We start from the raw sequence: 16,166 nt of genomic DNA on the forward strand, positions 1-16,166 counted from the left end.
ACTGTTTTATGATTGATTGCTTTATGCACTGGTTAAAAGACTGGCCACTAGAGGTATGTTTACGGCAGATGAGCAACACAAAGTCCCCCCGTCTACCTTGTATAGGTACTTGTCCTATTATAAGTGATGCTCTTGCCGGTATGTACCATAGTATTGTCAACTCACTTTGCAATTAAAATATTTTTGTAACAAAAAAGGCAGATGTATTTTAGCGCCACAATGCTATTGCCAGTCTGATCAGACCATAGCTTCAACTCTACAAAACTAAATCAACTGCTGTATCAGAAATTCGAGGCATGTTCTATGACTCATACCCTACAGTCACTTGTATTACAGTTCTAATAAACTGTAATAGACCTAATAAAACTCTAATAGAGCTCTAATACAACTATAATAGAACTCCAACAGAACTAATAGAACTCTAATAGAGCTCTAATAAAACTCTAATAGAACTCCAATAGAACTAATAGAACTCTAATAGAACTATAACAAAACTCTAATAGAACTCTAATATAACTAATATAACTCTAATATAACTAATATAACTCTAATATAGCTCTAATAGAAATTGAATAGAATGAATATAACTCTAATAAAACTAATAGAACAAATAGAACTCTAATAGAACTAATATAACTCTAATATAACTAATATAACTCTAATACAACTCTAATATAACTAATACAACTCTAATATAATTAATATAACTCTAATAGAACTAATACAACTCTAATAGAACTAATAGAACTCCAATAGAACTAATACAACTTTAATACAACTATATTACAACTCTACAATAACTAATAGAACTAATAGAACTCGAATAGAACAAAAATAACTCTAATATAACTTTAATATAATTAATAGAACTCTAATAGAACTCAAATAGAACTAATAAAACTCTAATAGAACTAACTAACATAACTCTAATAGAACTACCAGAACTCTAATATAACTAATAGAACTCTAATACAACTCTATTACAGCTCTAATATAATTAATATAACTCTAATATAACTAATAGAACGCCAATATAACTAATATAACTAATATAACTCTAATATAACTAATAGAACTCTTATAGAACTAATATAACTCTAATAGAACTATAAAATAAACTAATACAACTCTAATACAACTCTAATAGAACTAATACAACTCTAATATAACTAGTAGAACTCTAATAAAACTAATAAAACTCTAATATAACTCTAATATAATTAATAGAACTCTAATAGAACTAATAAAACCCTAATAGAACTAACATAACTCTATTACAACTCTAATAGAACTAATAGAACTAATAGAACTCTAATAGAACTACTATAACTCTAATAGAACTAATAGAACTCTAATAGAACTAATAGAACTCGAATATAACTAATAGAACTCGAATATAACTAACAGAACTCTAATATAATTAATACAACTTGAATATAACTAATAGAACTCTAATAGAACTAATATAACTCTAAAATAACTAATAGAACTCTAATAGAACTAATAGAACTCTAACACAATTCTAATATAACTAATACAACTCTAATACAACTCTAATAGAACTAATAGAACTCTAATAGAACTAATTAAACTCTAATAGAACTAATATAACTCTAATAGAACTACCAGAACTCTAATATAATGAATAGAACTCTAATAGAACTAATACAACTCTAATACAACTCTATTACAACTCTAAAATAACTAATAGAACTAATAGAACTCTAATAGAACTAATAAAACTCTAATAGAACTAATAGAACTCGAATATAACTGACAGAACTCTAATAGAACTAATAGAACTCTAATAGGACTAATAGAACTCTAATAGAACTAATATAACTCTAATATAACTAATACAACTCTAATAGAACTAATAGAACTCTAATAGGACTAATATAACTCTAATATAACTAATATAACTCTAATATAACTAATATAACTCTAATATAACTAATATAACTCTAATAGAACTAACAGAACTCTAATAGAACTAATAAAACTCTAATAGAACTAATAGAACTCGAATATAACTGACAGAACTCTAATAGAACTAATAGAACTTTAATAGGACTAATATAACTCTAATAGAACTAATATAACTCTAATAGAACTAACAGAACTCTAATAGGACTAATATAACTCTAATATAACTAATAGAACTTTAATATAACTAATACAACTCTAATAGAACTAATAGAACTCTAATAGGACTAATATAACTCTAATATAACTAATAGAACTCTAATAGAACTAACAGAACTCTAATATAGCTCTAATATAACTAATAGAACTCTAATAGAACTAATAGAACTCTAAGAGAACTAACAGAACTCTAATAGAACTGATATAACTCTAATAAAACGAATACAACTCTAACATAATTCTAATACAACTCTAATAGAACTCTGCCAGAGAGAACAACAGAGAGACAGATGGAGGTCTACTGGTGTGGGTGATTCAGTGGAGGCTGCTGAGGGGAGAACGGCTCATAATAATGGCCGTAACGGAGCAAATGGAATGGTTTCAAACACCTTGACACCATGTGTTTGATATATTGGATATCATTCTACTGATTCCACTAAAGTCATTACCACGAGCCCATTCTCCCCAATTAAGGTTCCACTAACGTCCTGTGGGGTGAATAGAAGAGGAAAAAGCTGTACCTTTAATTATCATAGATGGACAAAAAAAATAGGCAATAAGCCTATTCATCTAATAACACGACTGGCTAAAATGCCTTTGGTATCAGCAAGTTATTGAATATTAATTTAGTCTCAATCTAACAAAGAAATGGACAGGCCGTAGGTCAGTTCAGCCAAATGCCTGGTAGGCTGGACCCTCTTTAGGCCAGTTTCTTGGTCCCAGCCTGCCCCTGATTTAACACTTTGTGTAGTGGTAATAGTAGCAAATGTACGTACTGCGGCGGTGCGGTCCACCTCACAGCGACTGCTTAGGATGAAACAAGCCTCTGCATTGTCCAGTCTGGAAAAGAAGGACAACCATTCCATACTGAGTGGGTACATCTCAATACTCTACAGTGGCTTCCTCTCCTTATCTCCTCTTCAACTGTATAACTACCCACATTGATCTGAAAACAGAAGAGGTTGATGCCTATTTCCTATCCAGTATTGGCTTTCACCAGTTCAGCTCTTCCACATAAGTGCAGTTGAAGGAAAGGTGACTAAAGACCAAAAGAGAGGAAACTGTTTCAGCGGATTGAGACACAGCCCTTGGTGTTGGTGACTCACTTGGCTCGTATGAGGTCCTGGTCCTTGAGGGCCGATCCCTGGAGGTAGATGACCCGCTGGGACCACAGGGGGATATGGAGCACCCGGCGCACCTGGGGGTCCATCTCTGTTGGACACAGGATGATGACATAGTAGTCCTGGATAGACAGGAAGACAGAGGAACAGCCTGGGTCGTGTTCATTCGGCACCAAATGGAGCAAAACGGACAGAAACAGCAAGGGACTACCTGGGCTTGTCCAATAATAAATGCAAAATGATGTTGCAAAGTGTTTTAAAACCTTTCTTGTGTTCCCCAAATTAACAAGACCCAAGCAAACACACACACACACACACACACACACACACACACACACACACACACACACACACACACACACACACACACACACACACCAACCCAATCATCCACCCATGTACACAGACCTGCAGCCCGGGGTGGGCGTAGACCTCGTTGAGGCAGTCCATCAGGAGGTCTATCTTAAGGGAGCTGACACACAGCACCACATGTTTCTCTGTCTGGGCGCGGTGACGGCTGTAGTTCCCCCCCGACTTCTGTCTCTCCATCCACAGGTAGGCCAGCTGCTCAAACTGACCAATAACGCCCAGCAGAGGAACACATTACCAATACTGCTAATACTGCGCAAAACCATTCTCAAATCAATCAGAGGCTTTAAGATATGACCAAATGCATACAGTTCACCCAATCCAACACATTTATGACTGTTGATCTTTTATCACTGTGTTCTTACATCCTATACAGCTACAGTGTGTGCATTTTCCCCATCCCACTACTAACACACCTGATTCAGATAATCAACTAATCATCAAGCCCTGATTAGTTGAGTCAGGTGTGTTAGTACTGCTAGCTGGGACAGAGCTGTGGGTCTCTTGGACTGTACTAGCAAAAACGCTGCTTCAACAGAACATTGAAAATGTGTCCATTCAAAAGGCCACGGTAAATGTCAGCTATTGTCTGCAGTAAGGCAATCTGTTTACAGGGAGAATGGCAAAACAGCAGCAGAATGGATATGGTTGGTCTACCAAGACCATGGGTCAGCAGAAGGGATACTGTTGGTCTACCAAGACCATAGGTCAGCAGAATGGATACTGTTGGTCTACCAAGACCATGGGTCAGCAGAATGGGTACTGTTGGTCTACTAAGACCATGGGTCAGCAGAATGGGTACTGTTGGTCTACCAAGAACATGGGTCAGCAGAATGGGTACTGTTGGTCTACTAAGACCATGGGTCAGCAGAATGGGTACTGTTGGTCTACCAAGAACATGGGTCAGCAGAATGGGTACTGTTGGTCTACTAAGACCATGGGTCAGCAGAATGGGTACTGTTGGTCTACCAAGACCATGGGTCAGCAGAATGGGTACTGTTGGTCTACCAAGACCATGGGTCAGCAGAATGGGTACTGTTGGTCTACTAAGACCATGGGTCAGCAGAATGGGTACTGTTGGTCTACCAAGACCATGGGTCAGCAAAATGGGTACTGTTGGTCTACCAAGACCATGGGTCAGCAGAAGGGATACTGTTGGTCTACCAAGACCATGGGTCAGCAGAAGGGATACTGTTGGTCTACCAAGACCATGGGTCAGCAGAATGGGTACTGTTGGTCTACCAAGACCATGGGTCAGCAGAAGGGATACTGTTGGTCTACCAAGACCATGGGTCAGCAGAATGGGTACTGTTGGTCTACCAAGACCATGGGTCAGCAGAAGGGATACTGTTGGTCTACCAAGACCATGGGTCAGCAGAATGGGTACTGTTGGTCTACCAAGACCATGGGTCAGCAGAATGGGTACTGTTGGTCTACCAAGACCATGGGTCAGCAGAATGGGTACTGTTGGTCTACCAAGACCATGGGTCAGCAGAATGGGTACTGTTGGTCTACCAAGACCATGGGTCAGCAGAATGGGTACTGTTGGTCTACCAAGACCATGGGTCAGCAGAATGGGTACTGTTGGTCTACCAAGACCATGGGTCAGCAGAATGGGTACTGTTGGTCTACCAAGACCATGGGTCAGCAGAATGGGTACTGTTGGTCTACCAAGACCATGGGTCAGCAGAATGGATACTGTTGGTCTACCAAGACCATGGGTCAGCAGAATGGGTACTGTTGGTCTACCAAGACCATAGGTCAGCAGAATGGGTACTGTTGGTCTACCAAGACCATGGGTCAGCAGAAGGGATACTGTTGGTCTACCAAGACCATGGGTCAGCAGAAGGGATACTGTTGGTCTACCAAGACCATGGGTCAGCAGAATGGGTACTGTTGGTCTACCAAGACCATGGGTCAGCAGAATGGATACTGTTGGTCTACCAAGACCATGGGTCAGCAGAATGGATACTGTTGGTCTACCAAGACCATGGGTCAGCAGAATGGGTACTGTTGGTCTACCAAGACCATGGGTCTACAACGCCTCTAACAATATTATACTTGTGTAGTTCAGCTGATTCCCTACTATGATGGGTTATGCATTCTATCGATTTTGCATTTCCTATAGTAGATGTCCTAACATTAGTCCAGTTGATTTCCCTTTAGAAAACATATGGGAGTGTGGTAATAGTGTGTGTGTGTGTGTGTGTGTGTGTGTGTGTGTGTGTGTGTGTGTGTTTGTGGCCATCACTCTCACCTGTATGGGCAGCACCACCAGGGCTACAGAGATCATGATGATCACCAGCAGCTTGGAGGGCCACACGTTGGGCGTGACGTCGCCGTAGCCCACTGTGGAGAAGGTGACGACGCAGAAGTACCAGGAGTCGAACACCGTCAGCTTCTTGCCCGCCCGCTCCAGGTGCTGGATGCCACAGATGCTACCAGGATACAGGGAAGCATTAACACAGGGGCTTGGAAGGGAGTGGTCACTGGAACATTTGGAGCCGGTTTCCCAGATACAGAATAAGCTAAGTCTTGGACTTGGCATTTTCGTTGGAGATTCCCCAAGACTAGACTTACTCTGTGTCCGGGAAATGGTCTACTGGTGTCTACATTGAGACATACTGTATGACGTGGGTCAAGAAATACTCCTGTTGCTTCACACAGGGTCGGTTTCCTGGAGAGAGATTAAGTTTAGTCATGGACTAAAAAGCCCTTCCAATGGAAATTCTCCATTGAGCTGTTTACACCAGGACTAGGCTTAATCTGTGACCGGGAAACTGGCCCATAAGGTTTTTAATCGCGAAGAAACATGAACCTACAAGCCTTGCAACTGAACTCCCTATATAGTAAATAGTCACTCATATCTTCTCAAAAGCCTCTGCAACATACATCATTGTTAATAATGGTATGCTGCATGTGATATATCTGAGGACGTACTTATTAACAAAAATCCTCTGCTATGTTTTTCAGTTTGAATGTCAGTCATGTATTGATATAGGAAGTAGCCTAACCTTTGATCCCACTGGTCCGGTAAATGTATTAGTAAGACTTGGCCACTCTTCTGTGGACATGATGGATTTTTGGGGGAGGGAATGAAGCAATGTTGTCATTCCTGTAAACCTGTATTTACCAGCCAGAACAAACATACCTTTACAGGAATATTCTGTCCACACAGACAGAAGTGTCTCAACCTGACACACTTCAATTTTGCTACTTAATTTAATCTGTTTTTGTTTTGTTTGCATCATATACAGCACATCTTAATATATCTATAACAGATACGTTGTGTTGAGAAACTGATGGATTACCAGGTGTGTGTGTGTGTGTGTGTGTGTGTGTGTGTGTGTGTGTGTGTGTGTGTGTGTGTGTGTGTGTGTGTGTGTGTGTGTGTGTGTGTGTGTGTGTGTGTGTGTGTATCACCATAAGCATTACTCTATTACCATACAGGGACAGAGACAAACAATACAATCACACACACACACACACACACACACACACACACACACACACACACACACACACACACACACACACACACACACACACACACACACACACACACACACACACACACACACACACACACACACACATTATGTGCAGGGCAGCAAATGGCACCACTGAGATCACTTAGCGATCATTATCCCCAGGGCAATCAGCTCAGATGAGATAGTCAGACCACAGCACACTCAGAAGAGCTGTTAGCATTGCTTTCACTATCAGCCAATGAGAACCAGCATCTCTTATACTGTACAAATACTAGCATGACTTTATAGGATTCATAGAAAACAGTGTCTTAGATAACATGGCTAATTGCCACCCTTTCATTTCACTACCATCTGGCCTATTGACTGACTGTCTACAGGAAGGATGACAGGCAGACAGGAAGGAAGGCAGACAGGAAGGACAGACAGACAGGAAGGACAGACAGACAGAAGGACAGACAGACAGATAGATAGATAGATAGATAGATAGACAGACAGACAGACAGACAGACAGACAGACAGACAGACAGACAGACAGACAGACAGACAGACAGACAGACAGACAGACAGACAGACAGACAGACAGACAGACAGACAGACAGACAGACAGACAGACAGACAGACAGACAGACAGACAGACAGACAGAAGGACAGACAGACAGACAGAAGGACAGACAGAAGGACAGACAGAAGGACAGATAGACAGACTTCCACATGTGTCAGGCACTACAGTAGACCTCAAAGAGTAACATGACACTATTACCACAGTGAAAAGCAACAGCAACATTGTTCTAGCATTATACATTAGAAAAGTATCTTCATTCAAAGACTCAATCATGGACACTCTTACTGACAGTTGTGGCTGGTTCACCTGATGTATTGTTGTCTCTACCTTCTTGCCTTTGTGCTGTTGTCTGTGCCCAATAATGTTTGTACCATGTTTTATGCTGCTACCATGTTGTGCTGCTGCCATGTTGTGTTGTTACCATGTTGATGTCATGTGTTGCTGCCATGCTATGTTGTTGTCTTAGGTCTCTCTTTATGTAGTGTTGTGGTGTCTCTCTTGTCATGATGTGTGTTTTGTCCTATATTTGTATTTTTAGTCCCAGCCCCCGTCTCCACCGGATGCCTTTTGCTTTTTGGTAGGCCATCATTGTAAATAAGAATTTGTTCTTAAATGACTTGCCTAGGTAAATAAATGTTCATTTAAATAAATAAATAAAATAAACAATATAAACCATGACGGATATTTCATATTCTGAAACACTCTCTGTTGAGTGCCAGGTTGATTGTTTTAAATCTGTGCCTTCATGTTTCATTAAAACACTTAGAAAACTAATTTCTTCAGGATGTAGTAGTATAATTGCTGCCATTACCTTGCTTTTGTGGCATAGCACACATTACAATAATGGTCTTGTGGTAGTCAACAGGAAGCCATATATTGATGGAATGGTTCCGAGATAAGTGACATTGTAATGCCGTGTACTGTACACACAGAGTGCACTGGAGAAGATAGGTCTGTAGACTTGGTGACCTCAAATATGATGTCAGACGTGGTGCATTAGTGGCAAGTGACTGAAAGTGTTTGAAGCTCTGAGGAGGAAAACCACAGATAATGACCAGCGCTTCAGTCTGGGCTGACCCCGTAAGACCTTTTGGAGAGATGATTCAAAGCTATGGATCTACTCTGTCCACTTATTGAGTTAGCCCGAGAGGACATGCTAAATAGCTAAGACCTGACATTATTATTTTGCTGTTTCTAAAACTAAGGGTTACCACAGGAGGCTGAGTTTAATTTGCAATTGCTTTTCAAAGTGTCCATGTTTGGGATGCAGAAACTGCTTTTTACACACGCACGCACGCGCACGCGCACACACACACACACACACACACACACACACACACACACACACACACACACACACACACACACACACACACACACACACACACACACACACACACACACACACACACACACACACACACACACACACACACACACACACACACACACACACACACACACACACACACACACACGCTCACCAGGTGAATATGAGGCAGAAGAGAGTGGAGATGAGGATGAGCACCTGGTTGAACATGGCAGACTGTGTTCGCTGGATGGCACGATGCAGGTCATTCTACGTGAGAGAGGAGGACAAGTTTAAGATGGGTGGTTGGTAAGACTCTCTGTTTTCTGGATGGCACGATGCAGGTCATTCTACGTGAGAGAGGAGGACAAGTTTAAGATGGGTGGTTGGTAAGACTCTCTGTTTTCTGGATGGCACGATGCAGGTCATTCTACGTGAGAGAGGAGGACAGGTTTAAGATGGGTGGTTGGTAAGACTCTCTGTTTTCTGGATGGCACGATGCAGGTCATTCTACGTGAGAGAGGAGGACAGGTTTAAGATGGGTGGTTGGTAAGACTCTCTGTTTTCTGGATGGCACGATGCAGGTCATTCTACGTGAGAGAGGAGGACAGGTTTAAGATGGGTGGTTGGTAAGACTCTCTGTTTTCTGGATGGCACGATGCAGGTCATTCTACGTGAGAGAGGAGAACAGGTTAAGATGGGTGGTTGGTAAGACTCTCTGTTTTTTGTAAAGGAGAATAAGTATTTTTGTAGATGTAATCACAAAAAAGTTGGAATAGAGGGGTAGATCAGTGGCATGACCGGGGATCGAACCGCTGACTCCAGGGGTAATGTAGGATTTGAGGGTGGCAGCATCACAACACCAGCATTCCATGCTGATTCAACCATATCTGAGTTGAGACAGGTTAACACTCACGATCATGTTCTCCAAGGCGTGCTTGGCCAACCAGCAGTTCAGGAACACAGGGATGAAGAGGTTCCGCAGAGGAAGCCACAGGATCTGAAAGAGCACAGAGGTTATTAGGCCACCCCATCCACAGGGGAATGAATGCCTGTTGTTGTCGTCAGGCTGCCCACATGGTCAAAAATGACTTCCACTGTAGGAGTCAGTACAGTACATGAATTTGACTTAAAACCACTTTGAATTCAACTTAAAACAATATAAAAGCCATGTGACTGTACTGTGTTTGTCCTTTGTCTGTGACAACTGTGGGAGGAGACAATGTTTGACTTAAAAACCCGTGTTTGTCCTTTGTCTGTTCAGCCATAGTAGCTCTGCATAATAGCATTGTGTTTCTCAGGCTGGAGTCCAGGACCCGTATTCACGTCTCAGAGTGGGAGTGATGATCTAGGATCAGGTCTCCCATCTTATTCATTATGATTTTAAAGGTCAAACTGATCTAGGCCCTGTTAGAGTGTGTTTTCTTACGGTGAGCAGGAAAGGCACTGTGTTCACCGTCTCCAGGATGAACGTCAACCGAAGAATCTGCTCCCAAATGTTGCCCTGAGGACAAAGTAGAGAACAGGCATGTTTTTTGTCTTTCTTTCTGTATGTCTTTCTTTCTTTCATTCTGTCTGTCTTTCTCTCTGTCTTTCTTTCTGTCTGTCTTTCTTTCTTTCTTTCTGTCTGTCTTTCTTTCTTTCTTTATTTATTTCTTTCTGTCTGTCTTTCTTTATTTCCGTCTTTCTTTCTGTCTTTCTTTGTCTTTTTCTTTCAGTTTTTTTTCTGTCTTTCTTTCCATCTTTCTGTCTTTCTTTCTCTTTTAGCCCTTTTGGGGGCTTATCTTCTGTTGAACAATCTATTGATGTTGTGTATTGAGTGGTGATATTGATATGACTGTAGAATAGACATTACTATGAATGTGTCCTTAGACTGAGTGACATCCTATAAAGTGGGATAGGACTCACCTTGTAACTCAGGTAGGTCAACAGAATAGTTTCAACAAGACAGATAACTGCCACAGACACCTGTTGAAGAAATATAAGCTTTGTTTCAATCAAGTCTATTTCACATTATTGGAAAGCAAACAACAAACAGTAGCAATTGCGTAGTGCCCATGCATACAGTTGTTCACAACCACAGCTACAAGTTAATGAATTGTGAAGAAAATTGGTTGACAGAAATTTCACCTGTAACGCCCATATGCCAAGACTTCGTTCGACCCATATTATGGGAGACCTGGTGGGAAAAAAGATGTGCGTTAGTTCACAGCTGGAGATTTGTATTTGTATTTATTAAAGATACCGTCTGCCAAGGCAGCAGAAGATTGAACTGCTGGACACACCACGACGGGCTAAAAGCAGTGTTACAGTGACCACCTGCTGGGTTCCAGAGACTGTTTTTGCCAATTCAACATGCAGAATCACCAGGAAATAATGGGCCATATTCTGGTCAGAAGCACATTGTTCTGGTGCGTTTCCTCTCTAAGGGAGCGATCTGGTCTCCATGTTACCAGGCAACCACTGACATATTACGCTTCCATGCATTGTTACCAGGCAACCACTGACATATTAGGCCCATGTCTGAATATGCTTCTCCTAATGTTTTGTACACTCGGAGTATATGCAATTTAGCAGACTATTTTATCCAGAGCAACTTACAGTCATGCGTGCATACATTTTATATATGGGTGGTCCTGGGAATCAAACCCACCTTTGTGGTATTGCAAGCACCTTGCACTACCAACTGAGTTACAGAGGACCATCTCTTTAGCTTTTTATTTAACACTCGATTAGATGAGGGTAGATTAAACACTAACCAGTCGATCTTTAAAAATATGTACGTTTGATTGGGGCATCCCCAGCTGTAAGGAAAACAAAAAGATGCCCAATTAATGAACAACAATGTCTAACTGTGCAGAATACTATTGAATACAAATACATTCTACAGTACTGTTGTTATTGTCACATGCACAAGTACAGTGAAATGCCTTTCTTGCTCACTCTTTCCCAACAATGCAGTAATCAATATCAGTAGTACTATAAAAAAGACATTAAAAAAAGGCAAGTAGAACAGTAACACAGGAGAAATAGAAGATTGGAGGACGACTGCGAGTAAACGGACAGTATAAACAAATACTATCCTTTTATCACAACTTACTAAAGTACACAGCGACCCGACTCTTATTCGCTTATGTTTCCAGATGAGATGACTTTATTGCACGAGAGTTTTTACAAAGCTTACATAAGTAACCCAACTAAAGCTACACTGACTAAAAGTCAAGAGCACACCCATAGTCAGCCACTAGATGCACCAGTGTTTTCTTTCCCACGTCACCACACAGACATGGTTATGATGTCCTTGATTGACAGTGGATTCAAACATTTTCAACATGTTCAGTGCATTCACTTCCTCTGTTTCCAGGCATAGAAATGAAAGTGTTAGAATCATTGTCATTGAGAATTGACATGTCCCGGTTTAGTACTGCTAATGACTGATACTTCAAAATTCTCTTTGAATTATCCCTTCTTCTTCTATGGAGTTATAAAAAGCAACATTTCTGTGACAATTCAGTGAACGCCACGTGGTATGTAAATGCACCTACGACACACGGAATGAATGTCCTTACCAACCATGTCCTTTGGATGGGTCGTCTGTCAACACACGACCCATGTATAGGACACAGCTCAGGACCTTTATGGAGAAGTCGAACACTTGTCTTCTCAGGCCTGGGAGACAGAGAGACAGAGAGGTTATAATGTCATACCTAGGGTCAGGAGTACTTCCTCACCATGTGACTTGACCAGGAGAACATCTGGGTCCCTTAGTTATTACTGGTTCAAGAGTTATAACCAATGCTATTTGTTACTGATGCAAAAGGTAGATTTTTCCCTCGTAAGAAAAGTACAAATAAGATTTAGGCACAGAATATAGTGTAGTTCGACTGTGACTAACGTTACACATTTAAAAAAAGATGACTTACTTGATCTTTTGTTTTTGATGAAGAACAGTTTAAGTCTCTCTTTGAAAGTACTTTCATTGGCGTAAAATTCTACTTGCACCCTTGGGGAAAAAATAAATATAAATTGTTTCTGTAAATAAAATGAATAATGTCATATTTACTAAGTTTTGGAGCATGGCTAAGGCTGGGTATTAACATTTTACTGCAGTGGGCTAAATCAGGTTAACACAGAGTGATTCTTGGTAGTCTTAAACAAATCTACCTTGGAAACAAAAGTATACACCTCACACACATGGTTATGGGCTTTAAAAAAAAGAGGACACATGTACCATGTCAGATATAGAGTTTAAATGTATACAATTTTGAGTTTGCATCCCAATATTACACTTTATATACATCACAGAAGACTGAAATATAACAAAACCATTTGATATAGAAACACCTGATTTTCAGCGGTTTAAAACAAATAATGTTTATTAATGATTCAATTATGAATAACCTTCCACACGTGAAAGGAAAGGGCTACACAAGTGCAAAGATTCCACAGGTACAAACTCTAAATAAACTTTGACCCTGGACTATCAACTACTGCTGTATGCCGATCATAGTCTCATTCCCTTCTTATGCCAGCACCGTGACACTGTAGGTCTTCATACAAATGTGACCCCCACAGATACATTTGTTCTAAGGGGTGCACCATTAGCATAGTCATTCTCTTCCCCTCTCCAACTGCACTTTGCAAAACACAAAATCACAACACAAAATCTACTGTTGTATTGACAAAGTAAAAATGTTTTTAAAAAATTATCCACCAACCTTACATTTTGTACTAGCTGCTTACAACAATGTTTAACCAGGTCATTTTTTAAATAATTGTAGTTAACATGATGTCAAACAAACTGAACCTACCTGTCATCATTTTGTAAATTCTGGTCCCCGAGGAGTAAGTCTCTGAATCTATACTTCGGGGGAAGAGGGGGTACTTCGCTCTCCAAATCAACCATATCTCTCCTCTGCTGTAGCTACATCAGCCCAACAAAAATCCAGATCTGAAATGTACACTTTTATGACTGTATTTTAAAACAATTGTTGTACTCCGAGTGCACAAAAGGTGTGTCTTCTCACTCCAAGCGCTCGAAAAGACTGCATACATCACACAAATGATGTTACATTATTTGGAAAACAAGGAAGCAGCTATAGGCTAATTATTCAAAATCGTCCCATTTTTGAGCATCCTTGGTCGTGCACGTCCGACTACACCCAAAGTCCAATTGCATCATTCTATAACCTCTTGAGGCGCTTTGCGTGGGTATCAGTGTCCGCAACATCTGAAGAGCACATTGCAGTCACTGGAGTCGTCAGTTTATTGGTGATGATGATTAAGGATGATTTCAATATATACAGAGCCTTCAGAAAGTATTCACACCCCTTGACTTTTTCCACATTTTGGTGTGTTTAAGCTTGCATTTAAAATGGATTTAATTGGATCGAAATGTTTACAAATAAATTAAAAAGGAAAAGCTGAAATGTCTTGAGTCAACAAGTATTCAACCCCTTTTTTCTGGCAAGCCTAAATAAGACCAGGAGTAATAATTTGCTTAAAAAGTCACATAATAAATTGCATGGACTGACTCTGTCTGCAATAATTGTGTTTTACAAGATTTTGAATGACTACCTCATCTCTGTACTCCACACATACAATTATCTGTAAGGTCCTTCAGTTGAGCAGTGAATTTCAAACACAGATTCAACCACAAAGACCAGGAAGGTTTTCCAGTGCCTCACAAAGAAAGGCACCTATTGGTAGATGGGTAAAAAAAAAGCAGACATTGAATATCCCTTTGAGCACGGTGAAGTTATTAATTAAAATGTGGATGGTGTATCAATACACCCAGTCTCTACAAAGATACAGGCATGCTTCCTAACTCAGTTGCCGGAGAGGAAGGAAACCAGTTAAAACAGTTACAGAGTTTAATGGCTGTGAATGTAGAAAGTTGAGCATGGATTAACAACATTGTAGTTACTCCACAATACTAACCTAATTGACAGAGTAAAAAGAAGGAATCCTGTAGAGAATACAAATATTCCAAAACATGCACCCTGTTTGCAACAAGGCACTAAAGTAATACTGCAAAAAATGTGACAAAGCAATTCACTTTTTGTCCTGAATACAAAGTGTTATGTTTGGGGCAAATCCAATACAACACATTGAAAAATTTTCAAAAGAATAATGGGCAAATGTTACACAATCCAGGTCTATAATGCCTTTAGAGACTTACCCAGAAAGACTCACAGCTGTAATCGTTGCCTAGGGGCTATTCTAACGTGTATTGACTCAGGGGGGTGAATACTTATCTAATCACGATACAGTATATTAGTGTTTTATTTTTCATAAATGTTTTACAATTGTTCGAATTTTTCTTCCACTTTGACATTACAAAGTATTTTGTGTAGATCGTTGACAAAAAGAAATACAATTAAATCCATTTGAATCAAAATGTGGAAAAAGTCAAGGGGTGTGAATACTTTCTGAAGGCACTGTATCTACCAACATTATTATTTGGTTGATTTGGATCAGTGGAGGCTGCTGATGGGAGGAGTGTTCATAATAATGTCCAGGAATGGACTGAATAGAATGGTATCGAAAACATGTGTTTGATGCCATTCCATTCACTCCATTCCAGACATTATTAAGAGCCGTCCTCCCCTCAGCAGCCTCCATTTGGATAAATACAAACAAACACACTAACACGTCTGATGCATTGCGCTATACTGTTTCTAGCACATGGTAATTTTCAACACCCGTCCCCTTGGGTTCTAATTGACACAAAAGGAAATATATAAATACATAATCAATGAAAAATCACATAAAATCACAGATCAGTACATTATCACTACATTATCACAATTATATGCACAAAAACAAATCTCATACATACTGTATGTATCACTAATATTTACAGCATGGAGTTACACAGGTCTTAATTGATCTGTTGATAGCACGCAGCAGTTCATACGTGATTGTACTGTTGGAGCTATAGCAACCAGTTTTTGGTGTTTCTTCTGAATGTAGTCAAATGTTTCAGCAGTTTATGTTCTTCTGATGAAGTCTTCCATGCATGTGCTCCTCTGTATGAGAAGGAGGACTGTCCCATAGAGGCTTTCCATAGAGGGACCCTGCAGTTTCCCCTGGTGCCCCATGAAATGTGGATTTAATGTTATTGATGACCACACATTGTCCACGGTTTTCCAAGATGTAAACCAAAC

General features: G+C 40.0%; 1 protein-coding gene across 1 annotated transcript in view; it reads right to left on the reverse strand.

Annotated features, from left to right (window-relative positions):
- Positions 1 to 14,293, reverse strand: part of LOC139559885 (potassium channel subfamily T member 2-like) — a 35,598-nt gene extending 21,305 nt beyond the window's left edge. Inside the window, exons 1-13 of the mRNA XM_071376321.1 lie at positions 13,809 to 14,293; positions 12,921 to 13,000; positions 12,567 to 12,666; positions 11,757 to 11,801; positions 11,128 to 11,176; positions 10,906 to 10,965; positions 10,427 to 10,501; positions 9,914 to 9,997; positions 9,173 to 9,267; positions 5,893 to 6,073; positions 3,675 to 3,839; positions 3,252 to 3,388; positions 2,922 to 2,985 (exon numbers count right to left, since the gene is read on the reverse strand). Coding sequence (XP_071232422.1) covers positions 2,922 to 2,985; positions 3,252 to 3,388; positions 3,675 to 3,839; positions 5,893 to 6,073; positions 9,173 to 9,267; positions 9,914 to 9,997; positions 10,427 to 10,501; positions 10,906 to 10,965; positions 11,128 to 11,176; positions 11,757 to 11,801; positions 12,567 to 12,666; positions 12,921 to 13,000; positions 13,809 to 13,903 — 1,230 coding nt within the window. The 5' untranslated portion in view covers positions 13,904 to 14,293. The remainder of the gene's footprint in view (positions 1 to 2,921; positions 2,986 to 3,251; positions 3,389 to 3,674; positions 3,840 to 5,892; positions 6,074 to 9,172; positions 9,268 to 9,913; positions 9,998 to 10,426; positions 10,502 to 10,905; positions 10,966 to 11,127; positions 11,177 to 11,756; positions 11,802 to 12,566; positions 12,667 to 12,920; positions 13,001 to 13,808) is intronic.
- Positions 14,294 to 16,166: the final 1,873 nt, after the last annotated feature.

This window comes from Salvelinus alpinus, chromosome 30 (assembly GCF_045679555.1).
Source record: "Salvelinus alpinus chromosome 30, SLU_Salpinus.1, whole genome shotgun sequence".
Taxonomy (NCBI): Eukaryota; Metazoa; Chordata; class Actinopteri; order Salmoniformes; family Salmonidae; genus Salvelinus; species Salvelinus alpinus.